At 37.7% G+C, this 27,726-nt stretch overlaps 2 protein-coding genes across 4 annotated transcripts; both read left to right on the top strand.

The window, feature by feature from the left end:
- Nucleotides 1-959: 959 nt before the first annotated feature.
- LOC104601250 (chlorophyll a-b binding protein CP29.1, chloroplastic-like) lies at nt 960-2,221 on the top strand. Its single transcript, XM_010264531.3, has 2 exons — nt 960-1,530; nt 1,685-2,221. The coding sequence occupies exons 1-2, from the start codon at nt 1,030-1,032 to the stop codon at nt 2,048-2,050; spliced, it is 867 nt and encodes a 288-aa protein (XP_010262833.1). The 5' UTR covers nt 960-1,029; the 3' UTR covers nt 2,051-2,221.
- A 17,857-nt stretch (nt 2,222-20,078) lies between these two features.
- Nucleotides 20,079-26,791, top strand: LOC104601249 (uncharacterized). 3 transcript variants are annotated; one of them, XM_010264530.2, is made up of 6 exons: nt 20,089-20,702; nt 20,803-20,959; nt 21,399-21,510; nt 23,117-23,240; nt 24,469-25,422; nt 26,170-26,791. In XM_010264530.2, exons 2-6 carry the CDS (start codon nt 20,848-20,850, stop codon nt 26,422-26,424), a joined length of 1,557 nt encoding a protein of 518 aa, XP_010262832.1. In that variant the 5' UTR covers nt 20,089-20,702; nt 20,803-20,847; the 3' UTR covers nt 26,425-26,791. The 3 variants fall into 3 exon arrangements, with proteins under 3 accessions (XP_010262830.1, XP_010262832.1, XP_010262831.1); XM_010264529.2 differs by having other exon boundaries at nt 20,090-20,702; nt 20,788-20,959; XM_010264528.2 differs by having other exon boundaries at nt 20,079-20,959.
- The last annotated feature ends 935 nt before the right edge of the window (nt 26,792-27,726 follow it).

Genomic DNA, 27,726 nt, shown 5'->3' with positions numbered 1-27,726 from the left:
CAAACCAGGCCTAAGGAATAGGGGTGCAACTTAGGTCTGGGTGGGCTTGGATTGGGCTTTTGTCTAGCCCAAAGCAGTGCAAAATGCTAATTTCGAGCCAATCCAATATTCATCCCTAATAAGGAATGGCGGGATGGGATTTGCGTGACCAACCTCTAATAGTTGGGACTTTGAATCAAGGCTTTGAATTGAAATGCTAATTAAAGTTCAGTAAATTAATTTTTCCTATTGATGGTAAATACATCTCATAAAACATGAATCAATAAAAAGTAATTAGGTCATATAACATTTTTAAATTGAAATCTTGATTTAACATACAGTAAAATATCGTTCAATATATCCTATGTAGACTCTACGTTACAAAATCAAAAATCAAGTTGTATATCCGGTTTTCCTGTGCAGTGTGCACAAATTACTCTGAAAGGATAATTGGTTAGAGATAAACCTAGTAACTGAGTCGGACATTTTGGTTAATAAAATCAATTATAATCGAAATAATAAAAAATTAAAATTAAGATTTTGATTTGATTTGATTTTTCATTTTAAATTTCGATTTTAAAAAATCAAATTTATTCCATTCGATTTTTAACCGAATAAATCGATTGCTCATATCCAGATCTGCTTTTCGTCAATGCATACATGAAAAGGACAATACAAGAGGGACACCTTTCACAATGAAAGGGTATGGTGTTTTGTCGTCATTCCAACGTACAATTACTCGAGTCTCGGTAGCACTTCCCCTGCTTACGGTGCAATGTCAGCCACAAACGGCCCTTGCCAGCATCAACCAACAGCAAGGCTTAAAGAGAATCCACAGATAAGGCAAAGATAAGGCCTAGACTCTGACATCCGTCAGATGGATACGCCCCTTGCATCCAACGGTTGGTATATCGACATCGTGGATAAACCACAGAAGATTGTTTGACATATGGTCCAATCGCCAAAATATAATTCCATTTCCACAGCATTAACGCAAACTCTCTTCCACCACTCTCACTGTCGCAAGTGCCACACGCCAGTCGTCAGATCATGGCATCCGCCACCGCCGCTGCAACTTCTTCGTTTCTTGGATCCCGCCTTCACGACGGCCACTCCAACACCGGCAAGTTCCAGGCTAGATTCGGATTCGGAACGAAGAAATCCCCTCCCCCGAAGAAGACCGTGTCGAAACCGAGTTCGGATCGGCCACTTTGGTACCCCGGTGCCAAGGCCCCCGAGTGGCTCGATGGGAGCTTAGTGGGTGACTACGGATTCGACCCCTTCGGTCTGGGAAAACCCGCCGAGTACCTTCAGTTCGAGTTGGACTCTTTGGACCAAAACTTGGCGAAGAACTTGGCCGGTGATGTGATCGGGACTCGAACCGAGAGCTCAGACGTGAAGTCGACTCCATTCCAGCCCTACAGAGAGGTGTTTGGCTTGCAACGATTCCGTGAGTGCGAACTCATTCATGGCCGCTGGGCTATGCTGGCTACACTCGGCGCACTCGCCGTTGAAGCCCTTACCGGAGTTACCTGGCAAGACGCCGGAAAGGTATTGTTGTAATCGTATTCCAACTTCTTCGATCATTTCTTAACTCAATTTTTGGGTAGTGGGTCCAGCCCATGAGCCCAGATCTGTCCAAGGCCGAATCGGATATAAATTATTGAATCATGGGCTTAATTGATTTTGTGATGGAAATTTGCAGGTCGAGTTGGTGGAGGGGTCCTCTTATCTTGGGCTTCCTCTTCCATTCTCGATAACCACGTTGATATGGATCGAGGTCCTAGTGATTGGATATATTGAATTCCAGAGGAATGCAGAGCTGGACCCAGAGAAGAGGTTGTATCCAGGTGGGAAATTCTTTGACCCTCTGGGCTTGGCTGCAGACCCAGAGAAGAAGGTAACCCTTCAATTGGCAGAGATCAAGCATGCCCGTCTGGCTATGGTTGCATTCCTGGGCTTTGCCATCCAAGCCGCAGTCACTGGTAAAGGCCCACTCAACAACTGGGTCACCCACTTGAGCGACCCACTCCACACTACCATCATTGATACCTTCACTTCCTCATCTTAAGTTGCTCTCTCTGTCTCTCTTTTTGTGTATCGTCGGAGGCCTGGCTTGCTTAGTGAGTGACGTTTTGCCCTGTTGATCATTATCTGTATTTTCATCCTGTAAAAACGTCTATAGCATTCGACAGTATTACGTTAAATTTTAGTGCATATATTATATATGTAGTTTGATATACCTCTCAGGAACCTTTTACCAGCTGCGTTTGGAACCGTGTAAAACCGATGACGCTTTATGTCGATCATGATTGTGCACTCCTTCCAAACACTCATAAAATCGAATCGACTTGAATATTTACACCCATGACATTTTACATCGGTCCCAAACGCAGCGAAAAATAAAAAATCATGAGAATTCCAACTCAGTCATGAAAAAGAAAAAGCGTTTTTCACTCAACACAACAAACACCCCATTGACATGCAGACTCGGTCTGGTTCGATCATAAACAAATCCAGTAACTTGCATGGGTAAATATCACAAACTTTCAACTCAAGACTCGCCCCAATCAGATGGAGTTAATTACATGAATCATGTTCCACTATTCTACTCTGTTTTTTATAATTTTTTTAGTTTTTTCATAGGGTCGACTATGACATGATACTGGAAAAATTTATAACCAATCAACTGGTATTATAAAAGAAGTGACCAATCAGGTGGTTTTTATCAAAATTCATGTGGTGCTTTTGGTATTATAGATTTTCTCTTTGTTCATATATCAATCTTAATATTAGTTTTCGGCTATTAATTTTTTTTTTTTTGGCATGTTGCTTTTTGAGTTATCAACACCATTTTCAATATGTTTCATAAAATTTTCCTTCTATCTCATGTGGTGGTCACATATCCCATAAAAATCCAAATGCACCCTTTAATTTTGCCCATAATTCTTTCATGGGCAACATCCTCCTCAACCTCCTCCTTGTAATGAATTATTGAATCAATGTGGTGAAAGGGGTCGCACTGACATATTTTCATTTAGTTTTAATCAATGCTTTAAAAGTTGATTCAGAAACGGAATCGTCCTGGCTATTGGTTTTTGGGTCGATGATTCAACAATTTGATTCAAACGAATGATCCATTCTGATAAAAATTTAAAAAAATAAAATAAAAAATAGCTAAAAACCGTTGAACGGGTAAATGGTTTGACTACCCGGGTCAATGGGTCGTTGATCAATTCAGCGGTTTTTGGCACAGGGCTAGGTTTGGGGTAAAACAGAACCGGTTGCTTGGATAGTTTCTGGTCCGAACAGTCTAACCATCCAGGCCAATGATAATTGGAAAACATTGGTTTTAATCCTACTCTTTTGAAACCTTTTGCTTTTTATGGCATGTGTCCATGAGGTTGCATTTGGTAACAGTACAATTTTTTATTCCCATTGGTGTAAATGCATAGGAGTGCGAAAGGGGTGAATGTAAATTCTAGTTTACTTGTGTTAGGTTTGATTTTATCTTATTTGTTTGTGAGAAGTAAAGTGAAGCAACTTCCACTTTAAATGAAAGAGTAGAGGTGTATATCGGACCGTGCCAGGCCCGGCATGATCATGCGGGTCGTGTTGGGCTTGGGGTTTTAGGTCCATAGGCCGGCACGGCCCATATATATTATTTATATATATATATATATATTTATATACATTATAATTATATAATAATATATAGTATATAATATATTAATACAATAAATATTTTTTAAAATTAATTTATTTAATTATTGTGTATATAAGCAATTTTATACACAAAATTCATATAAAATTAAAATTTTAAGTTTTTTGTCAATTTTTTTTAAATAAATAGCCGGCCCAGCACGGCCCACTTTACACCTCTATGAAAGAGAGTGGAGGTAAGAAGACAGTCATCTTTCTAGGAATAAAGTAGGATGAAAGATGATGTAGTCCCCACTATATGTGAATGAATTGGGGTAAGAGGAAAGTGGTGCCAATTTTGCATCAGTTTTTGAGATAAAAAATTTGTACTATCAATGAATGCAAAAGAGACAAATGCAAATTTTAATTGTATTAGGTAGAAATGCAAACCATAATTACAAACAAACAAAATCAAAACTAAACCAGGTACAAATTTTGCATCTGCTCCATAATTTGCACTGGGACTTGGTTTTTTGTTGACATGGAGATTATCCTTCCCAATATTGGTTATGACTAGGTTGGTAGTTCTAACTCTCAACTTAAATCCCCTTTTTTTCTCAAAAAAAAAATTAAAAAACTTAAATCCCGTTTGAGAGCAGTTAAGATTTGGCCCAATTTCTTTGAAAAAGCCATTAAAAGAAGCTTCAACAGAAGAGTTACGTAAGAGTCCAAACAATAACAAGTTTGGGCTCTCCGAACTTTTCATTTATATAGGCTTTCAGGTAGACTCCACCTTGCAAAGCCAAAAGCAGCAATATGAAAGCCTTCCCAAACGGGTTGGTCCTGCTCCATAATTGATGACACGTTGGAACCCAGACCAAATGGGCCAAAATTCAGCTTGTAAAATCCTGCAACTAAGGTGATTTTTGGTAAGAAAATATTTTAAGTGAATCTTAAGGGCTACTGAAAGATTTTTTTTTTTTTTTTTGGGGGGGGGGGAAGATTTATTACTTTGTTTAAGGCTCGGCCCATGGCTCAGCAGAGCACGGGTGACCTGCAAAGTTGTGTCAGACCGGTCCAGTATGGCCCAATTTAGACCTCGATGTCAATAGGGAAAAACCTCAGAGTAAGAATACCCATGCAATCAAGTTCTTATTCTTATCTTTTATGCTATGTGCTATATTATTCACTTTTGGTCGACAATCAAGTTCTCTTTATGGGTTTTGGTGGTGAGATGATGGTTCTAATCTTCTAGCTTGTATTATTCAATTTTCTAAATTATTAATGAATAATTCTTGACCTGTTTTGGTAATAACTCGTCAGATTTCTTGACAAAAAAATTAAACTGAAGAAAAACTTGCTTATTTTCTGTTTCACTTAAAATTTGTTTGCTAAGTAATAAATCATAAAACATTTTATGCTGAGATTGTGGCAGCACTTGATAAGTTCCAACTGTGGTTTCTGTTATGGGAACAGAGAAACAACTATTTCTGTTTCCAATAACAGGAAGAATTGTTCTACTGGAATATTACCAATCACTGCTATGTTTTTTAATTTATAAGTTAGTACTGCTGCTTAGAAGTTAGTCGTTGATCATTCCTAAAAATAAATCCTTTTCATGGTATATTTTTGTGGAAATGATCAACCCTCCCTTACAAAATTTCTTTTTAGGGTTGCAAAGGACCCTTTTATATCAGATCTTTCTTTCTTTGTTCTTTTCTCTTTTTCAATTTTAGCTTCTTTTGTAGTTCTATTTACTTTTTTGGTTCAATGTGAAAACTATATTATCAGTTAATTTGTGTAAATCTTCACATTACCCAAGCTTTTTATTATTTTTATTTTTAATTATTTTAGTTTTTTTTTTGTTCTGCAGAGTTTACTACTTGGCAGGAACTTTTGTAACTTCATTTGTATATACTATAGAGTAGGCATGTTCCAAACTTGCCCAATAAAGCAAATAAGAGCATAAAGAAGATTTAAAGGACAAAGCTTGCTTGGGGTTGGTGTAAAATGGTGTCAATAAGGACATTCCTAAAGTATGCAGTAGCAAAACTTTAAGTTCTTGCAAGTAGGGGTGAGCAAATGGGTAGGTTCTACTCGGAATCGAATGGAGCCGACCTTAAACCGGTCTTGAACGGATCCTATCCAATCTGTTACAGGGTAGAGTCTGATTCCAAATTCTTGGAATCGACCCCCATCCAGGCCAGTTCCAGGATCTAAGGGTTTATCCTACCTGAACCGACCCAATGAACCGGCCTTGGTTGGCCTTGGTGGAACTGACCTTGTTGGAACCAACCTTGGAACTGAACTTGCCTTGAAATAAACCCCAGAGTACTTTTGGAGATGTGAAGATTTGAACCCAAAGAATTCATGGTTACAAAGGCCATGGTCTCACTTGACTATTGAGTTACTTAAGTGATTTGATCATTTATTTTTATTTTAATATTTGAATATATACAATAAGTAGCGTAAAAGGGAATATTTGCAAAATTTAAATTTAATTTATAAGTTCTTTAACCATATAATGGTAATCCATATATTAAGTTATCCAATTTAATCAATAAAGATAATATAAGTTTTAAACTATATATTATATTTATCAAAAATCAAGTTTTTAAAGATTTTTTTTTTTTGTGAAGAAGGAGACTAAAGAAAGTACAAGTTCTATGTATAGACCTTGGAACCACCAAGGCCAGAACTGACCTTCACAAAGTAGGTTCCGGTTCCAAAAATCTGGAACCAACCCCTACAAGGTAGGTTTTAGGTTCTGCCATAAAACCGGACCAAATCAGCCCATGCTCACCCCTACTTGCAAGGGCTTCATGTTGTATGGTTAAAGCGATTGGTTGAAACACAAGGAATGGTGCATTTGGTTTGTATCATTTGATGTTGATATCAACTACTTGCTTTGACATCCTGAAGATGATACTAAAGTTTAATGTCTGAAAATGCAAGGCATAAACACAAACATTTATTAAGAAGCTAGTCAGTTGTCTTCTTGAAAGAATAGCAATTAAGGCTCATCTGAGGTTCATGTTTTTGTCATTGGTGACTGTATCTCAACTGGCTCTATTGTTTTTGCTCCAACTTAACAAACATGAATCACATTCTCTTTTTTTTTTTCTCTATAAGTTGCATTTCCACAATTTTTTCCATTAATTTGAATTTAAATCCTTCCAACCATGTTGTGGGGCACAAGTCCGTATTTGCAACTAGATTTTAAAATTAAACATAACATACTAAAGCTATAACAGTATGATGGATTGTGCGTATTGAAGCTTTTTTCTTAAAAATAATAAGAATAATGTGTGTTTTCAGTGTCCAGTTAATGTTACGATTGTTTTGCAGGCTCTCACATGGTCAAAGTGGCTTTGATACCATCTCAAAGAATCATTCAACGTAAAAGCTTAAGCTGTTAGTTAGGTGAGGTCCTTGAATATATTGATATTTTCTAACACAGTAAGTGTTCTGATTCAATATTTGCTTGTGTTCTTTTATTAAGTCTTTCCATTGCATGCATGGGAAGGCTTATCTCTTCAATAAGGTATAAGTTTTCTTAATTTTCTGTAATCTAACATAAGCTAAGATGACATTTGACAATTCTTTTTTGAAAGATTTTCTAGAAGATCTGACAGTCAAAAGATGTAGTAGACTTTTATATAAAGATCTTGGCAGCCCATGGATGGTTTGATTTAAGGTGTGTTTTTTTGCACAAAGATGAGATAAAAAAAGGCGAGAAGCTTCATTTCCAGCTTCCCGAAATAAGCTCGATTCGAGCATTTCATGTCTTCTCAGGGTGGAGTCTTTCGACGGCTAGACCTTCCCCCAACCAAACAAGAAAAGACGAAAACACAGACCCATCTCATTTTGTGAGTAAACCTTCTGTGATGAGAAAAAAAATGCAGTAGAATAAGCCAAAGACTTATTCAAGAATATTAGTTCCGGAAACTTTCTTAGTCTGAAAACATGTCCATGACCGTGTAGAATGGCCATATAGCAATGGATGTATAATGCATTAGTCATCAGGTTACCCTAGTTCTAACTATTTTAGAGTATTTAAAGGTAGCTATGCGCAAATTCAGATGAGGATGATTTTCGGCATAATCCATAGAAGATAAATCATGTCAGCTGCTTTCAATTTAGTTACATTGTTATTTCTTCATATTCTGAATATTGATTCTTGTTAGAATAAATATCATAAATTTCTTTCAAATGAAACTGAATGCACATCAGGCATTGAAGAAAGTAGAATAATCATTAATTTAACCAAACCAATCTTTTTATTATTCAAACATGTTAATTCTATAAAGATAAGTTTGTTGCAAATGATGTCTCCTCTCTCAATGCTTGATAGCGTGAACATCACAGTTGGAGAGAAAGAAGACCAAATGACCATGGTTTTTAAAAATGAATCGGTGATTGAACTGGTCAGGGGTCCGGTTACCGGTTCAAATGGTCCAATCGTTCGATCCGAACGATCAGTCCATTCTGACAAAAAAATAAAAAAATAATTAAAAAATTGGAAAATGATCAAAATTGTTTGAACGGTTCAAACAGTTAACCGATTCAGCGGTTTACTGACCAAAATCAACGGTTTTGGGGAAAAAATGGTTTTAGAGAAAAACGGAATAAGTCAGATGACGGGTTCCCGGTCAACCGTCCGGTCCGGTCCAATTTTAAAAACCATGCAAATGACGATGACTAGAATGCATATTGTTGTTGACATATTCTGTGAAGGAGGCATTGACTCTAAAATTCTGGTTTTGAACGTTATAATATTATAGCACGTAATTACTTGTATGGATTTCTCTCAAGAGACTACACATGAGAAGAACAAAAAAAGTACAAGGAAGGAAACAAGAATATATCAAGTTCCTTCTGTTGGTAGCAATATTTGGAAGTGGTTGAGATGGTTTTTGTTGATGAGCAGATTTAAGGTGTCAAGCCCTAATGGAAGCCACTACTGGGCCGGCCATGAATCTCAAGTTGTTGGGTTGTAAACTTCAAAATCTACTAGTTAAGGAATTTTGTAATCTTTAGCGTAGAATTGTAAACTTCAAAATCCACTAGTTTCCCGTTTTTGTGTTCATTCACAGAATTGGACCTAGATACCAGAATCCAATAACATATTGTCTATCAGAATCCAATAACTTCGGGCTAGGCCCATTCAAAAATTTTGGCAAAAGTCAAACCTGACCCCAGCCCATGAACAAGTTTAGATATAACAGTTTCAGACTTAATACCTATTTCATGCAAGGTTCAAAATATCGATATGCTCAATATGCCGGTAGGGGTGTATCGGGCGAATCGATAGTGCTTTTTATTGTTTTTTTTTATTTTTTTCGCAATTGGTTTAGGGCTCTTTCATCCCCTGAACCGGTTAGACCCCCGATACATCCACTGTAGAGGCATATCGGAGGGGTCCCAGAACGATACGTATCGGCCTATATGTATCAATACTTTGAACCTTGATTTCATGAATGGATTGGCGTATCTCTTTTTTTTTCTTATGTTCTTTTTGTTTTCTTTTTTTTTTTAAGCGCAAGGAAGCACAACTTCATTCATCTCAATTGTTAATATCAACAATTAATAATGCTTAGCCACTCATCTAACATGAGAAAACAAGAAAGGCAAGATAACATGCTCCTGTAGTCAGCAATAACAGTGTTTGTGCATGACACATCTATTTTTCACATGATTTGCTTCTACCATTGACATATGAGTTTTTCAAAAACCACCCCACTCCATTCTCAACATACTTGTTGGCCTAAATGTGACATTCCTGCTAATAGGGGAAATTCAAGTTCAACCCAAGGCCTTTGTTGTTCAGTTGATGAGATAAACAAAAAAAAAAAAAAAATCCACTTGAATAAGTGAATCACCTCTTTGGGGGTAATTCAATTAATCTTCATCCCAACAAAGTTTTCTTTATGGCCAAAAACAGGATTTGAAAAACTTTGAAACATCACTTCAGCATTTTCCATCAACACATGCAATTAATGGGTGTGGTGTGGTGTGTTTGCATATTCATTTGAAACATGAAGGAAAGTTTCTTCAAAGGTCAAAATACAATGGAGGAAGCACATCGCATAGGTGGTATTCAATCCCAAGTCTCCGCTACAACCAACAGGAGATCTTACCAATCAGCTAATTGGCATTTTGCACTTCTTCAGTCTTTTTGAGTGACTTATTGGAAGTGCTTTAAAGCAGATGAACCAGCTTACCTGAATCTTTACCTTAGCCCTCCCAAACAGCCAAAAGGGCAATAAATATCCATCAAAGTTTTCATAAAACTTGCCATTACTCTTAAAATTAGTTGTAAGCCTGTAACACGAATAAACTAGTTGCAATGCTTGTATGCCACCTAGATCCAGGCTCCAGCTATATGATCAATGTCCATGGAGATTTCCAACTCATGAGCTGCAGGCTGCTGCTTAACTTCTAGCTCATGGGGTTACTAGTCATTTGGTTAAAATCAAAACCTCCCAATTTATATCCTTCTCAAAATCTTTAATGGGTTGGCTTTCAGAATCCAACCCCCCCCCCCCCCCCCCAACCCTACTTTCTTTCCATTTGAAGGTGGGGCAAGCTAGACCCAGAATTCACATCTTGTTTCTTATTGTATATATGCAATAAATAAGCAAAATAGCATGAACAAATATCAAAATTTTTAATTATTTGATTAAGACCTACAAGAAAAAAAAACATAAACTATCAATTATCCTTTACACATAAGATTCAAAACATTATTTAGTTTAACACAATACATAATTCATATGCCTTACTTAGGATGGGTTGGAGAGTGTAATGTAAAATGTATATATACCCTGGTATATTGTTAATTTAATTATAAGGAGTAGAGGTATTTTAATAAATTTAATATACAGGTTGAGAAAGGCCAAATTAAGCCTAATATCATATCCTATCCATATCCGTGTAGGTTGTAAAATGTAAAAATCTATCTCTGCCCAAAATTCGTTTTTCAACAAAAGAAAAATATCCCATAGGATAGGAGCAGGTACTAGCCGAACAGGGTGGAAACTGTCATCACTCAAAATCAAACCAAGGGGTAAGGGTGTCCACAGTTCAGTTAAATGAACCATGGACAATTTTTGCAAACTGAATTGATTCGATTGGTTTTTCAATTTCTCCAAACCGAAATCAAACCGGTATCACCAGTTAATCGGTTCATCGGTTTTGGTTTTTTATCGGTTCAGTTCTTTAGTTTTTCAGTTTTTTATATTTATAATATATTATATAAATATATGTATAATATTATATTATAAATAATAAATGATATATAATATATTTATATATTAATATATAGAAAATATGTGACATATATTTAACATATATAAAATATTAATATAAATATATATCGATCGGTTCGGTTAACTGTCGGTTTTTTTCTAAGATAATCGAAAATCAAATCAGTCTTTCGATTTTTCAAAAATACCAAAACGAAATCGAATTGATCGGTTCGATTAACCGCATTTTCTGATTTGATTTTTCGATTTTTCAGTAACACCCCTACCAAGGGGAATAGGGATATTTATTGTCATCCATCAAAACCAAGGGGATTTTAAGAAGAGGCTTACGCTTAGAAGTTAGAACTCAAGTAGAGTGCAATTCAGGTTGGCCTGCTTTAATATTTATATAGCTTTGGGCTCAAGCTTTAGATCAGGCCCATTCAAAATTTGGCAAAAGATAGATACGTAATGCTTGATATGGAGTGTATCGTATCGATATTTTGAATCTTAATTCTATTAGGCTCACAAGTCTCACAAACTGATTTTTATTAGACTCGAGCTCACTCAATTAACAAATGAACCTATACTCGACTTGAAGCTCAATTTAAACTAAACCAAATCAAAATTTTCACAAACCAAACTCGAATAAATCATGAAAACTTGGATCGTGACCACCCTACGTTATAACTGAACCTCACACGTAGCTAAGTAATCGACGCTAACTATTTATGGACATACAGTCACAGACACAGTCTAGCGGTTCTCCTATTGCTTCCCAAAATTATTTTGGTTCGTTAAACGATGTACGGAATCTCGCCTCCACGTAGGTTTTATTGTGTTAGTCCAGTTTCCAAGTTAACACATTAGCAATGCACACTACACCGTCACGAGCCCACAGGTCCAGGCCAATAAGGCTTGATAGTGAATAATTTTTAGTGAACAGGGAGAATGATCGAGTACATTTAGGATTTGGGATAGGTGCTAGATCGGAATTGGTGGGAATTTATGAAAGTGCATAGAATGTAATTTTTGGACCTTTCAAATCTTTATAACTTTGTAGTGAGAATCAGAAATTTGCATTAAGTCTGTCCCTACCTTTCTGATATTTTTAACCCATTATTGATTCGGATGGTCGAATCGTCCGAACTTCACCCAGCCACATTTCCGGTTTCGGTTTCATTAAAATCCGTTTTTTAATGAAAAACTGTTGATCAAGTCAACAAACTGTGGACCCAGACGCCTCGATTAGTGGGTGATGGTTAGGTTTAAAATTTTTGAAAATGCCGGATGTATCCTACCCTTTGCCTGGCCATAACCTTCTTTTACTTTCTTTTTTCATTTTAGGGTTTTGCTGAGAAGAAACAAAGGAGAATTTTCTGTTTTTAGAAGAAGAGAACAGAGATCCCACCATCTTTGAATGAGAAATTTAGCGTCGGAAACTACAGTGATTATCTCCGGCAACTTGCAATCAGATTTGGAGTTCTGGAGGGTTTTACTGAAAAGAAACGGAAGAGGAGTTTCTGTCTTTCAGAAGAAGAGAACCCCACCATCGTTGAATGAGAGATTTGGCATAGAAAACTACAGTGATTATCTCCGGCAACCTGCAATTGGATTTGGAGTTTTGCTATGATTTACATTCAGTGTTGTTTTAGCCTTTTCGTCGAGCAAGCTTTAACTTATACTTTCATTTTTGTTTTTGTTTTTTTTTTTTAATTTTTAATACTCAACTCTCAGATTCTAATTCTAATCTGCTGTGATTTACATTCAAACAGTAGCCTTTCATTCTAATCTATATATTTTTTTTCCAAATTTTCTGTTATCCTCTTATTGATTTAATCATTTAACGGCTGCAAGCCTACAAATCGGCAATCCTTTTTGCTTTGAATGATCGGAGCTTCAAGTTTGAAGTTTGAAAAGGGAAAACTTTTATTTAAAAAAAAAAAATTTCTGTTATCTCTTATTTTCTCATTTGAGATTCTGTTATGGTTTTTTGAGAATGATATTCCTAAATTGGTTTCATATTCTGAAAATGTCATTTTTCAAGATGATTACTGATAATTTTCTGTAATTTCTTTTGCTTTTTTCATGAATTTTTTCTCTATTTATAAATATTCTTTTTGTAAATCTTAGGCATTTTTTTGTTATTCCAATTGGTTTTTTTGTTGCATTTAGACACATATATACGCTCTTATATATGTATAAATATGTTATATGTTTACATATATATTTTCTCTTTTTTAATATTTTTAATTATGATGTCACAGCCTGAACCGTTCAACTCGGACGGTCGAAGCGGTGACCCTTGACCCGGAGGCAAAAACGGTTCGGCCTCCGGGTCGATGAGATTGTGGGGGCCAACGAATCCAGTTTCACACAAAAGGAAATCGATTGATGACGACACCATCCTTTCCCTTCTACCCCTTTTATCGTAGTTCACTCCGACATGTAGATGGCCCCCGTATTTATGATGAATTCGTCCGCTTTCCAACAAATAAAGACAACCCAATCGTGATTCAGACCATTCATCTTGTATTCTTTCATCCTGATGATCTTATCCATCCATCTGTGGACCCCTTCCAACATCCGTGTTCCATCATATTCCCGTTATCAGATGATCCTAGCCACCTGATGAAGGTTATACGAGGGTCCATTAGGGCTGGGTATTCTGGTCATTTCGACGAGTTGGGGGGTTCCCATCACATAAAGCCTTGTGAAGTTTAATTTGGAATCGGCGGGGAACTGTCGCTTTATCAGAATACCAGCCTCTGGCGTTTTCTAGCGGAGAGTCGAGGCCCGACCATGTGCGGGGATTGAAATGCTTTATTTTTGGGTCTTTTTCAATAAGAACTAACAAAATATCTTTGTTTTCTATAAATCTACAAAATTGCCACTGCATGATTCCTATAAATTAATGGGAATTATCTATCCATAACAATTAGGGTCCGTCCGGTTCCGTGGGAACAGAGTTCAACTCTTTTGATTGGGTGAAATCGTATTTTCATTTCTATTATTGGAGGAATGGTCATTCCCTCTCTCTCTCTCGAGAATGAGAATCTAGAAGAAATAGATCACCGTTAATCTAATTCTGATTTTGATTTCGACCATAAAAATGAAGTCTTAATTTTTTTAAAAGATTATTAAAAACTATAAAAAAATAGGGTAACTTTTTTAAATCATACTTGTAGTTTAGCTAATTGATTAAATGTATTCTTACTGTTTTAAAATTGACTAATGCTACACATATTGTTTTTGACAATTGATTAAGTTTATCCTTACCGTTAATATCCGTTAGCTTTTCGTTACATATGATATCATGTGACTAATACATTTATCAAAATTCTAAAAATACACTTCCCACCTCCATTCCTAAAAAACCCTTTAACCTCTGTCTACATCAATTCACCCCAATGTTGCTCATATTTCTCTCTCTTATCCCCAGGTGAAGCGTGAAAAAAAGAAAAAGAAAAAGAAAAAACAAATAAAAAAAGATGATAAAAAACGAAGGAACGAACAGGCGCTTCCAACAAACACCAAGCCTCAAAGAAAAGAGGGAGGAAAAAAAGGGGTCCAGGCATCTTGCTCAACAACGAGTAGCTTCAAAGAGTCTAGGTGTTGCCCTTCACCCTCTCTCTGGCTCGGCGACAACCATTTTATTCATCCCTCTCTTTCCCTCAATTGTTTTCAATTCTCAGACATTCTAAGTGAACGCTGAACGGTGAAACCTTCACCAAAGTGAACGGTGAACGGGCAAAGTGCGGCAATTTGTCTTGTTTCATTGTAGTTGGCTTAGTATCTGGCTCATCGACGAATAATCGGCGATTTCTTCATGAGCTTAGAAGCGTCGAACTAAGGGGTTTATCACCAATCACGGGACCCGCCAATCGTTGTTTATCACCAATCATCAGCGATTTGTCTTGTTTCATTGTAGTTGGCTTAGTATCTGGCTCGTCAGCGGATAAACGACGATTTCTTCATGGGCTTAGAAGAAATCGTCGCGAACTAAGGGGTTTATCACCATTCGTCATCGTTTCATTGACGGGTCCCACTCAATCTTAGCTAGTTCAGTATATGGCTCGTCGGCGGATACTTTGGCATCGAACTAAGGGGTTATCCCTGATCCTAGATGGCAACAGAGTAGAGGATGCTCGTTGATGGCCTTTAACACTGTACACAGAGGTCGTTGACGTTTTCTCGATTCGAGCCCTAATCGAAAAAGTCGGAGCACTCAAAAATGAGGGGTCACCGAACTCTTAGAGAAATGTACTTGGCTTTCCCAATCACCTGAATTGGCGGAGCAATTAGGCATGAACTAGAATATTCCACCCCACTGCATATGCCATCAGTGGGTGGCTTTCATTGGTTTAGACTTCAGCAATCTGAAGCTACTGGCTCTACCGTTGTCAATGACACTTTCAAATGCCATCCCGGAAAAACATATCTAAAGCCAGTAGTTCCATCTATATACATGTTATCATCATCTGATTGAACCAGAAGGACTGAAACCAGCCCCAAACTCAAACAGAGTAATAGATACCTAATCTGCTTGTGTTTTTGCTTCTGGTTCATCATTTTTTTGTTGATCAAAAATTATTCTAATGATTTTTTTTTTGTACTGATCAATCATATAAAATTTACTGAGAGATTTTCAGTGTGGAGATAAAACTGGCAATATTAGAAAGGTGTTAAAAGTTTCATTTTGAAAATTTAAAGAAGAATGATGGGCAAAATAATCTTTTTAACCTGAATGGACACTGACGATAAGGAAAGTATTAGTCAATTGTTAGAAACACTAGGGGTAGTGTTAGTCAATTTTCAAACAATAAGGGTACACTTAGTCAATTCACTAAACCATAAGGGTAGTTTAAGAAATTTACCCAAAAAAATATCTGACATTTATTAATTTTTTTGTTTAATTAGTTTGTGGTTTCTATTAGGAGAATACCGGTTGAAGCAAGTTGCAATGAGATTTACACTTGCCATGGAGTTTGTTATGAATCTGTTATGGTGAATGTTTGCGTCAGCCTCCTTAGCTCCTTATAATAAATGTGTATATATTTGATAAGTTTAATGAAAGAGAAACGATTTTTTCTTTGCCATTTGTCCTGTTACCAAATTACATGGTATCAGAGCACCAGGCTCTCACAGAAACCTCTGATTCTTAATTCCAGCCCTCTTCTTGGTTCTTGATTTGAATCCTCTTCCATCAACGACAAGAATGGCCATAAATGGAAGCGAAAATACTGTGTTCACTGTCATTGATCAAATCCCCTCTACACAAATTGAGCCTTGTTATGATGAAGCGAGCGAACATGACTGTTGGAAGCAAGCTATGTTAGCCAAACTAGTTGTACTTCAGCACACCTATACCTGGACATTGACTGACTTACCACCGGGAAAGACTCCCATTGGGTGTTGTTGGATCTACAAAGTTAAGTCTAATGGTACCGTTGAGTGTTACAAAGCCTGCTTGGAAGCAAAAGGCTACACTCAAACTGAAGGCATTGATTATACAGAGACGTATGCCACAGTTGCTAAGATCATAACAGTACACTACCTCTTAGCTCTAGTTGCAACCCGAAATTGAGAACTACATTAGATGGATATGGACAATGCGTTCCTCCATGCCACTCTCCATGAAGAAATCTACATGGTTCCTCCAACTGGACTTCTGCCTCCTAAGGATCAGTGTGTATGCCGCTTGAATAGATCCATTTATGGCCTCAAGCAAGCCTCATGCAATTGGTTTGAAACTCTAGCTCATGCTCTTCACTAATAGGGTTTCAAGCAATCAGTTGCTGATAATACCCTTTTTACTTCAGTACAATCAGGCATCATTCTTGTTGTACTTGCATATGTTGATGACTTGGTGATTGCCATAAATGACCCAGCTCATATTTTTGCTCTCAAGGACTACCTACGATAGTGCTTTCCAATTAAGGACCTTAGACTCCTTTGATATTTTCTTGGAATTGAAATCTCTCAGTCTTCTTCTGACATTTTTCTCAGTCAACGGAAATATACCCTTGACATTCTTAAGGATGCAGGCATTTCAGGTTTCAAACCCAGTATGTTTCCCATTGCGCAACAACACCACTTGGGACATGAATCTGGCTTGCCAATTGTTCAACCTGATCAATACAAGTGACTTGTGGGTCGTCTTCTCTATCTCACTATCACGAGACTAAAACTCACTTATTCAGTTCACATTCTAAGTTAGTTTATGAGTGATCCTAGACAATAACATTTAGATGCTGCAATGCATGTACTTCGATACTTAAATGCTACACTTGAGCAAGGAGTACTACTTCCAGCTAATTGTGATATCCAATTGCGAGTTTACTGTCTCGGATTGGGCTGGTTGCCCAACCACTCGGAAATCCGTCACTGGCTATCTCACAACTCTAGGACACTCTCCTTTGTCATGGAAGAGTAAGAAGCAAGCAACAGTGGCACGCTCTTCTGCCGAAGCTAAGTATCATGCAATGGTAGTTGCCACCAATGAACTGTTGTGGCCGAAACAACTCTTCTCTAATTTGGTCTCTCTCATCCACAACCCATGAAGCTATACTGTGACAACACGATAGCATTCCACATAACTGCTAATCCAGTGTTTCATGAGCGTAACAAACATATTGAAATAGATTCCAATTAATTTAATCATCGCTAATTTTCAAGGTCACTAAAACACCATATACCGAGACTTAGATTGTGTTTGGTTTGAAAGAAAAAGTTAAAAAAAGGACAAGATAATAAAACCTATACAAACACAACCTTAGATCCTTTTAATAGGTTTAAACATTAAACTTACTACTACTACCATTATTATTATTATTGGTATTACATACAAATGCATATGTTCTTTTACTAATATGTTATTTTGTATTATTTATTACATATTATTATATTGTTGTGAGGATGTTAAGCACAGATCATTGGATAATTGGTCTCTTAAAACGATTACCTTTATATGACCCAGCATACTTGTGCAACTAGAAGAAGGTAGGGTCCCTCTATACATCACTCTGCTGTATATAGTGGTCCATTTTTTAGATGGGGGAAGATAGTGTCAACCGGTCAATCTATCCTAGTCCCTAGTCTATCCCACCTACACACCTACTTCAATGTAGACGACCAACTTTAAACGTGGCTCATTTTAGAGGCCAAATGTGGCCTCTCAGTCTGTGAAGCTGACATTTCTCCTAATGAATTGGGTGAAGACTAAAGAGCGACGTGGGCCCCAGGGCTTGTTGCCACATGGAGAAGTCGACTCTGGCAGCAAATACATGCAAATGAATTGGAATTAGACAGCTAGCTATTAGTAGAATTACTAGAGCTATGTTAGTTTAATTTAAATTAAGATGGATTTAGTTCAGTTTAGCACTTAAGCTCGGTTCAAATTTAGTTCATCTAATACCATTTTTTGGTGAGCTATTAGTTTTAAAAAGTAATGAATCCAAATTATAAACAAAGAGGCTTCAACTATTTTCAAAATGGTCGTTTTTTTCCTGGAAGTGTGTTGGCAGTGTTGCTTGTAAGTAAACCATTAAAATATTTTTATGCGCATCCCAAAATTAAACAGATGAAAATATATAATAATACTTCATGGGTCAAACCCAACCCACCTAATTTGTCCATTTTGATTCATGAAATTAATGGAATGGTTCATCTGGCTTGGACCCCAAATCATTGCCATGTGGCATATTAGAATAGTTCATTTGATAGTCATCCTTTGAATAGGCTACCCATAAAAATTTGGGACAAAAGAAGGTTGGCACATTATACAAAGCTTCACGAATCACGACTTTTTTTGTTAGAAAGAACATGGCCAATGAATTCTCCAAAATAGGGGCTATGCCTTTGACCACGTAGGACTAAAGGTGAGGCAATTGGATCATGTTTGAATTATTTACTTGGGTCCAGTTCATTTTTCGAGAAATAGGAGAGGAGAAGCTGATCGACTGGAAAATGATTTTCTCATTTGGTCCTGTTGACGAACTGTTTTATATTTTTTCATTTCATCTCTTTCGTGAATAAGTAATTTTCTCACTTGAAAAAAAATTATAAAACATAACCTTTTGATAAACTAATAGGGCATACGGTTTTGTTTTGCTTTTTTTTTTTTTTTCTTTTTTGGGAATATGTTTATCCGATTACTACTTCCCGGGTAAGATAAATGCATGTACTGGTGTTATTTTGCATCAATCACTTTTTTATTGATTTTTGTTGGATAAACAACAATAGAGATGTTATTAAAGTTTAAACCATCCTCTAGCATAACCTCCTTACATGTACAATGTATTGCTTGTATTGCTCGTTCACCAAACCCAAGAATTCAAAAGGCATATTCTTGGACGTCCGATTAGAATCTACTTATACCATGCTCATGCCTCAATAGATACCAACTTCCGATAGGAATCCAACTTGGGCCGGTTAGCCTAAACCTGATCCAGAAAAAAAGTCAGGTTACATTGGGTTAAAGATTGAATTACTTTGGCCTTTGGGTTGGGTTGGGTTGGGTTAGGATTGAGACGTTAGGCAATCCAATCCAATATTCCAGTATGGCCTTTGGGTTGGTACTTGGTAGGACCGTCAAAGGGTCGGGACAGGATAATAAATCTGCTATATATATTCAAGTTAGGTCTGAATTGGTTCAGGATAGGTTAGAATCGGTCCCGACCCTAATAACCGAAACTGACCCCGTCGTGTCCATCGGGTCAGACCTAGGCGAAAGACTCTTGTTACATGAATAGAGACACGTCATTTTCATTAAAAAATGGTTGTTTTTGCCACGTGGAAAATTCAACTGTGCAGTAAATGTATAAGCGGATACAGGTTGAAATTGTGAACACGTGATCATCCTTTGCGCCGTCCACATCTGCTACTGCTAAGTATGAGCTACGAGCTATGCAGATCATGTGAAGGCCCTGCACTTTAGTCCCAGTGTCCCACATTAAGAACTTAATTCGACAGTTGAGATCAACCTGTCAAGGCGACGACGACGATTCATTGTGATTGATTGATTTGTGGGTCCCAACACGCTGTGGTCCCACCGAGTTGACTCGACTCGGAAAGTCGGAATCACGGATCCATCCATCATCTTTGTTCAAAAGAGGAAGGGTGTTTTCGTGATTAACCTCACAATGGCGGGTGTTTAGACTATAAAATTCAGCTTTGTATTCTATTTCTATTTTAAAAATCTGAAAACGTAGGCTTCAGCCATCAGCTTCAACTTCAAGTGAAAGAGAAACACATACCAGAGAGAGAGAGAGAGGGAGGGAGCGCTGCTCCTGCTTCCTGTTGCTGCGTCCTGCTCCTGTCGTCCTGTCCTGTCAAAGGAAATCAAAAACAAAACGGGCTCCTGTTCTTGCTTTGTTCCCTCCATGTAATCTCGCATGGTTTTCATCCCACTCTCCAAGCGACAAAAAGCAAATAATACAAAATCTATTCACTTTTGTTTTAACTTTTATCGCATTTGATCTGTAAAAGACCTCAAGCTCTGTTTCAGATCTCTCTGTCTCTCTGAGCTTTGTTTCTGCAAAAATGGCGGTTGGTTCGTGCGAATGGTTTCCTTAAGAAATCGAACGGCGCGGGGACTGACGTGGTAGGGCAAGTGTAAACTCGGCAGAGATCGGAAGGCAGAGATAGATTTGATTGTTAAGACAACGCGAAATGCCGTTTCGTTCCCTGCAAGTTTCTATGTTGCTGTTTACAGTTTTGAAGCTAGATTTAAGATCTGTTGCTCTTGTTTTGGCGTTTTACGAAATTTGAGGGTTTTCCGTTTCGGGTGGAGGCGGTTTTGTTCGGAGGAGTGGATGAGAAGCTAGGTTTTAGGTGGGAGGTTTCTCTCTTTTACTCGTTTCTTTCGCTGAGGCTCGTTTTTGGAACTTTGGTTATGAATCGCAGCTTTCGGGCTCAGGAATCGCAAATGCAGGCGTCCGTACAGCAGAGACAACACGGGAGGAGTCTCGGGACTGTGATGAAGGAGAAGGATGAGGAGCTCGCTTTATTTCTCGAGATGCGGAAGCGCGAGAAGGAACGGAACAATCTTCTTCTGCTTCAGAACACCGAAGAATTTGACGCTCCTCTAGGTACAACTTTGTCCTGTTCCTTGGTGGCTCTAGAAGTCTAGATGTCCTATGTTCTAATCGAGGAGTTGAAGATTTTGTGCTTTAACTTGCTATTAATTGATTAATGAATAGTGTATCCTGTTTCGAGCTTTCAGTTGATCCGTTAAAAGCTATGGCCCGTTCTTGTAAATTCAAGTTTTTTTATCTCACGGTTTCGCTAAAATCTCTGAATAAATTTCCATGCTATCAGAAACATAACGATTAGCTCCTGTGAATATTGTATTCTTTATGGTTGAATTCTAGGATACTCGTTTAGTTATCTTTGATAATAAGCCCATGGAGCGAGCCTCTTCAACTGAGTTTCAGACCAATGAAACTCTTCTGTTTTCGGTCCTCTTGGTTCTAGCTCAAATGTTTTTTCTTTTTCTTTTTTTTTTTTTTTCTTTTTTGGCTTCTGCAGGATCTAAGACTGGCAGTTCTCCCATATTCAAGATTGTGTCATCTACACCTGCCCGAAAGACTGGTGCTGATGATTTCCTGAATTCGGACAACGATAAAAATGATTATGATTGGTAATATGCAAACATTTCTTGAACTTGCGTAATATTGAATTTTTAATAGCATTTGTGTGTTTGATAGATAGAGTGCAGACTTGACATCACTCACCTTAGCTATTTGAAGTTCACAGAGGATTCTGTTTCTTATGGTTCAAACTTCAACTATTACTTCCATTAACAATGCAAGCACAGTAATATGACACTCTTGTTTGTATCCGTGTATCTTGATGATCTAACTTGAATGTTCCTATCCCAAGATGACTATTTGGTCATATACGGGTGAGTTATAGGTCTTTATGCATCAAAATGGTATTTACACAATTATGGGGTATGTTTCAAGGAAATTTTTTGTTGAAAGGTAAAAAGAAAAATTTTATTGAAAGAAAAAAGATCGGTTACAAACAAACAAAGTATTAAGATTCAAGGAAATATCCCACAGTAGATTGTGAAGTTCTTTTCCCAGTGACCTGGACATTTTATTAGCATCCTTGATTATGTGATTGAATAAGATTCCTTCCATGAGCTACTAATTAAAACAAAAAAAAAAGAGAAAAAAAAAAGAAGAAAATGATTCCTTCCATAAGCCATGCTTTATTTCAAGAGCAATGGTCTAATCTTTAGAAGTCTTGGAATCCATAACCTGTCAACCTATCATTAATGGTTAGGAAATCGTATTGCAGATTTTTCTTTCAGCCTCAAATAACTACCGAGCACTGTGGGCCTTATGATAGGTTGAGTCCCTGGCATCAGGTTTATTGATATAACCTTGTTGGAGAGCATTGCCTTGATCACCCCATGGTCTATTGATATAACCTTGTTGGAACTAAGGCAGGGTTTCGCCACAGAATCTTCGGTCAGTTCTAGTTTGGTCTTGAGTTCCTGGCATCGGGTTTTCTTAATATAATCGAAGAGTTTCTACTTTTAGTCTTTATCCATCATTAAGGATTCAGCTCCAATTTCTTATTGCTTTGGCATTACCCTGATTTGCATATCTGGTATAGGAGAATTTCTTCAATATCACATTATTAATATGTGGCAAAAGAACCCTCTGAAATTCCTAGCACCATCTAGTGAGAAAATGGGAAGGCAATCCTGTCAATAAGCCAACCATTACCATAAGAATGCTCATTTCCAATGCTGAAGCATGTCAGGAGTTGATTCTCAACTATCCTGCAATAATCCAACAAATGTATCTCCTAAATGATATTTGGTAATCTTAGCTAGCATGAGAGATAAGATGGATTTCTAGGGAGTGGAATTTGGTTGCAGGTACTGTTGCTAATTCTGGGATATGGAGGACCTTTTTTCTACAGTGAGGGACATATTATCATATTTATTTATTTTTTCTACCTTGTGGGGTTGTCACAATGATTTTCATGTTCATTTCATGTTCACCAGGAAATGCAGATTTCTTTTAAAATTTTGCTTCATTACAGTTTCTTATGATCAAGGGGCTATTGGGATTATCTAAGATCTCATGTAAATATGAAATGCATTTTAGGTTCCAACTTCTGTTGATGCCTATTGGATTGATAGGTTCTTGTTTTGAGTTTGTTTTAATGTGGATAGAAAGGTTATGCCTATTGATTTTGATATTTGTTGAATTCTCTTCTTTTTTCAGGCTTCTTACTCCACCTGGTACTCCTCTTTTCCCATCATTGGAGATGGACTCTCAGAAAACCATTATGAGTCAGATGACTCAGATTGGAACTCCCAAAGCTCGGCCAACTTCACTAAAGTCTAGGGTAGGAAAGATTGCTTAATCTTAATCTATCGAGGTGCAATATCAGATCTGCTGCTAATTTACTCCATGCTGTTTTGTACCACATGGTTGGGATGAAATTCAAATTATGCATCTCTAGAAATCATAGCAATCAATACAGCGCCGTTTGGCACGTCTTTTTGTGCAGTCTTTCGGCTGTTTACAAGCCGGGAAGACCGAAAATCGGTCTATTCCCGTTTGGCACACGGAAGATCTAGCTGCCAAAAGACGTGGCGCTGAAAAGATGCGCGAAGCCCATTTTGGGCTGATTTCGGGAAGCTCCAAATGAAGCTACCCGTGTCTTTCACGTTTTAATCTTGCACGGAAAGACCCGAAACGATGCACGGAAAGACGCGCGTCTGCCAAACGGTCTTCGGGCTGCCCAGATCTTATGTCAAAAGCTCAGTGCGTCTATTGACTGTCAGAGTTACGAGAAGATCTTCTCAAAAAGACTTGCCAAACGGGCCCTACATAATGCTTATGGTCTTGAGAAATCACAACTCTGCACAGTATTATGCAAACTGCTTGCCAAGGTGGATAGATAGCTCGGCAGGGTTAGGCAATGAATGACCTAAATGAGTACTTATATACTATTAATAATTTAATGATGCTGTAACTTCATATTTTGAAATATAGAATGGAATATTGTTTTTATTCCATATAATTCTATATGCCTATTTCGTTTTGATTAAAATATTCTAAACAAATTATCAGTTTATACATAATTTGGCATTACTGGTGATTGTCTCAGTGTTTGAGCAGTTCTCTAGGTGCTCAATCAAACTAGTCTATTGCCCAGTTTTTTTTTCATTTCTATTTCCCAGCTTGCAATTTGACAGCCTTGATTCTGGCCTCTAAGGCTGTAACCTGTAAGTTGCAAAACCATGCATATAATGAATGTGCAGGGAAGAAATAAAACATTCAGTATGGAAAGTTGGAGTGTAATTTACAATATATTTCAGTATTATTTTTTATAAGCCTATTTGATTATGGGGCTTGTGCTACCTCTTATTTACCTGTGATTCTGTTGCAATTTATGGCATTTCCTTGGTAGCATTGTTGCATTTTGTTACAGTGATGGAATTTTATTCTTTTGTTCAGAAAAATCCTTATAATGTTCTAATTACTACTACATTTCTTTGAATGTTCAAAACATCTCATATTCAGCCTTAGGAAATGACCATTTCTTTAATTATATTCTTTTCCTACAGCTGGCAAATCCACAAATAGAACCTGCTCCAAGGAGCAATTTAACATCTAGGTCATCAACATTGTCCCCTGGGTTGAACTCTTCCATCACAGGCACTCGCAGGCCCTCATCATCAGGAGGACCAGGTTCAATTGCATCTAGGCCTGCAACACCAACTGGACGACCAACATTATCCACTAAAACAAAACCCTCTAGACCTTCCACACCTACTTCACGGGCCACATTGCCTGCTTCCAAGCCTGCAGCTCCAGCAGCTCCTGCAAGATCGTCAACTCCTTCACGAGCTACTGCTAGGTCTTCAACTCCAACATCCAGATCCTCAATTCCAGCACCCAAGACTACATCAAGATCAGCAACACCAACACGTCGACCATCAACTCCATCAAGTGTACCTACTGTCTCTGCTCCTCCTGGCCGGTCTTCTTCAGTGACCAAGTCAGGCCCAACAACAGTACGAAATCCGGTGCCATCACGTGGCAGTTCACCAACAGTAAAATCCAGACCTTGGAAGCCATCTGAGATGCCTGGTTTCTCACTTGATGCTCCTCCAAATTTAAGGACATCAATGCCGGAAAGGCCACTTTCAGCCTCTAGGGGTAGGCCTGGAGCACCCAGTTCTCGATCCTCTTCTGTTGAGCCTGGTTCTCATGGAAGACCTAGACGGCAATCATGCTCTCCTTCAAGAGGGCGGGCTCCTAATGGTAGCATCCATAGCAGTGGGAGCTCTGTTCCTGCAATGAGTCGATCACATTCCAATGGTGGTGATAATATCAGCCCTGTTCTTATTGGAACTAAGATGGTTGAAAGGGTAATAAACATGCGAAAACTGGCACCCCCAAGGCAAGATGACCGGTCTACACATAATTTGGGAGGGAAGTCCACATCATCCCCAGATAGCTCGGGCTTTGGAAGAACACTTTCAAAGAAATCATTGGATATGGCTCTGAGGCATATGGTATGTGATCCCTTTCCTTTTCATCCAGTACCTTTTCCTTTGTGGGGAAAAAAAAATAACTATGGTCTTATACGTTCCAAGTATTTTTTCCAATTTACATTAATAGTATACTCAAAAAAAAATTCTTTGAACTGCTCAGTTACCCATATCAACTGCAGAATATAGGCCTTTTACCTAGTCCGAACTGGATATCGGCTGAATTTTTACATTTCAGAATATTTTCGTACTATATAATTTTCCTGGTCAGTAGCTATTGCTTGGTATAATGGTAAAATCTTGGGCTGACAAGCATGAGAATTCAATTTCAAGTCTCAGAGCAGCCACTTTATGGAAAAGAAGCCAAATGTTACATCTTTATCCAGTCCACACTTCCCAGGACCCCAAAAAGCTGTGACCAACATTGATAAATGCCTTTTTTATAATTTTCCTGTTCAACTTAGAAAGCTGTAGCTTTTTTTCTTTGAATCTGTGTTAAAGAACTTCTAGAATGAGACATTTGTTTTTATTTGTGGGACCTGTGGGTGGTTGTAGGTCACCATTTGGTAGTCTCAATTACATATTTTTTCATAAATAGTTTTGATATGGTCACCATGATCTAATCATGCAAGTCTCCCACATCATCTGAAAGATGTAGCCAATTCAATTGGTGTTAAATTTTAGAGCCTTTGTCAGATAAAATAATTAAAGTGTGATTGCCGACTTGGCAGTTCAATCGAGTAACTAAGTTCTGTATTTTCTCTTGAACAGGATATACGGAGAAGCATTCCAGGTAGTTTACGCCCGTTGATGACAAATATCCCAGCTTCCTCTATGTATAGTGTGAGATCAGGGCCAGCAAGGGCAGTTAGTGTTTCGGACTCGCCTCTAGCCACAAGCAGTAATGCCAGTTCCGAGCAGAGTGTCAATAACAATGCCCTCTGTTTGGATGGGAGTGACATAGGAGATGATGATCTTGGCAGTGAGAGAGGTCGATCCTCTCCTGCCAGTCAACGTGGCAGGTGATCTTAAAGGGTTTTCTATGCTCAGATCCAAATTGATTTTGTGCACTCTTTGAAGGTATTTCAACAATTCAACCATTGCTTTGGAAACTCAACCAGCTGGTGATTAGCAAGGCAGATTGCATGGCGACCTGTAAGAGATGCATCTAATTCTAAGGTTTCTGTAAAAGTGTAAAGTGTATCAGATGGGTTTGGCAACTAAGCTATCTTCAAGGCCATTTGTACTGTTACTAAAACCAGTTAGACATCTGCCAAACCTTCCGAGTTAAAGAATCTATACTATTGGGGTATGGTGAATCCATACAGACTCCAAACCTTGTTCTGGAAATTAAAGTGTCAAGTATTCTACTACTTTTATGTACTAAAAGAAAGGAACTAGTTTGCATTATTGGTCTACAATTTTTTTTTTAAGCTCTAACTGCTGCTGAAGGAAGCCCTGCCGGGAGCTTTCACATCTGATCTGCGATGATAGTCTTTTGGAACTGTGGAACTCCTTTGCCAAGTTTCAAGTAAAAACAAGGGTAAATTGCATATTAGTACACGTAGTATTTGAATTCCAGAAAACTGTCAATTTAGTTATCTGTATCATATAATATTTGTGACTTAAAATTTTTTTAAAATTTAATATTTTTGAGACCATTTTATCTTAATTGTCTTCCCTGATGAAAATAAGAATTGCTCGTTTTCTCTAATTAGAATGGCGGTCTAAAACCCCTTTTTGTTGTGGATTAAATGACTGAAAAAAGGAGTACAATGATGGCAGATTAAAAATCCCTCTTCTTCGGCAACCATTTGGGTGTAGCTTCTTTGCATGAAGCACTGGTTCTCTTGCTTATTTAAAACTTGAAGAGTATTTTTGTCTTTTTACATGCCTTCTACCCGATAAATAGAGAATATTAATCTACACTTCATCCAAAAAAATAAAGAACCAAAAACCGACACCTACCTATTCAATAGAGCCATTTGAAACATTTTCAGCCAATTGACCAATTGCGTACGGCGAACGGTAGTGCCATGAGTGATGCGGTTTTGCTTGTAAAAGATTTCACTTAAATGGTGCGAACATATTTCAGTGTCGTTATCACAAAAGTAGAGAAATAGAAAAGAAAATTTTGGCGTCCATCAAAATGAGATCCTTCACTGTTTCGCTAGGTATAGCAAAAAAGCTTGATATGTACAATACAAGTTGAGTCCGGATTAGCTGTCTCTCATGGTTGTGTTAGGGGTTGTGAGGCGTTATTATTGGTTACACCTGCTTTAGCACAGCCATCAAGTTCAGCTAATATTCAGTTCATCTATATATTTA

Source organism: Nelumbo nucifera, chromosome 2, assembly GCF_055504915.1.
Source record: "Nelumbo nucifera cultivar China Antique chromosome 2, China Antique-T2T, whole genome shotgun sequence".
Classification (NCBI taxonomy): Eukaryota; Viridiplantae; Streptophyta; class Magnoliopsida; order Proteales; family Nelumbonaceae; genus Nelumbo; species Nelumbo nucifera.
This window is presented reverse-complemented; position numbering and strand designations above follow the sequence as displayed.

Excerpts from the sequence above, each read along its gene's own strand:
- LOC104601250 (XM_010264531.3), top strand. The coding sequence starts at position 1,030 with ATGGCATCCGCCACCGCCGCTGCAACTTCTTCGTTTCTTGGATCCCGC. Across the intron at positions 1,531-1,684 it reads CCTGGCAAGACGCCGGAAAG|GTCGAGTTGGTGGAGGGGTC; the intron begins GTATTGTTGTAA and ends GGAAATTTGCAG.
- LOC104601249 (XM_010264528.2), top strand. The coding sequence starts at position 20,764 with ATGAATCGCAGCTTTCGGGCTCAGGAATCGCAAATGCAGGCGTCCGTA. Across the intron at positions 20,960-21,398 it reads AGAATTTGACGCTCCTCTAG|GATCTAAGACTGGCAGTTCT; the intron begins GTACAACTTTGT and ends TGGCTTCTGCAG. Across the intron at positions 25,423-26,169 it reads ATATGGCTCTGAGGCATATG|GATATACGGAGAAGCATTCC; the intron begins GTATGTGATCCC and ends TCTCTTGAACAG.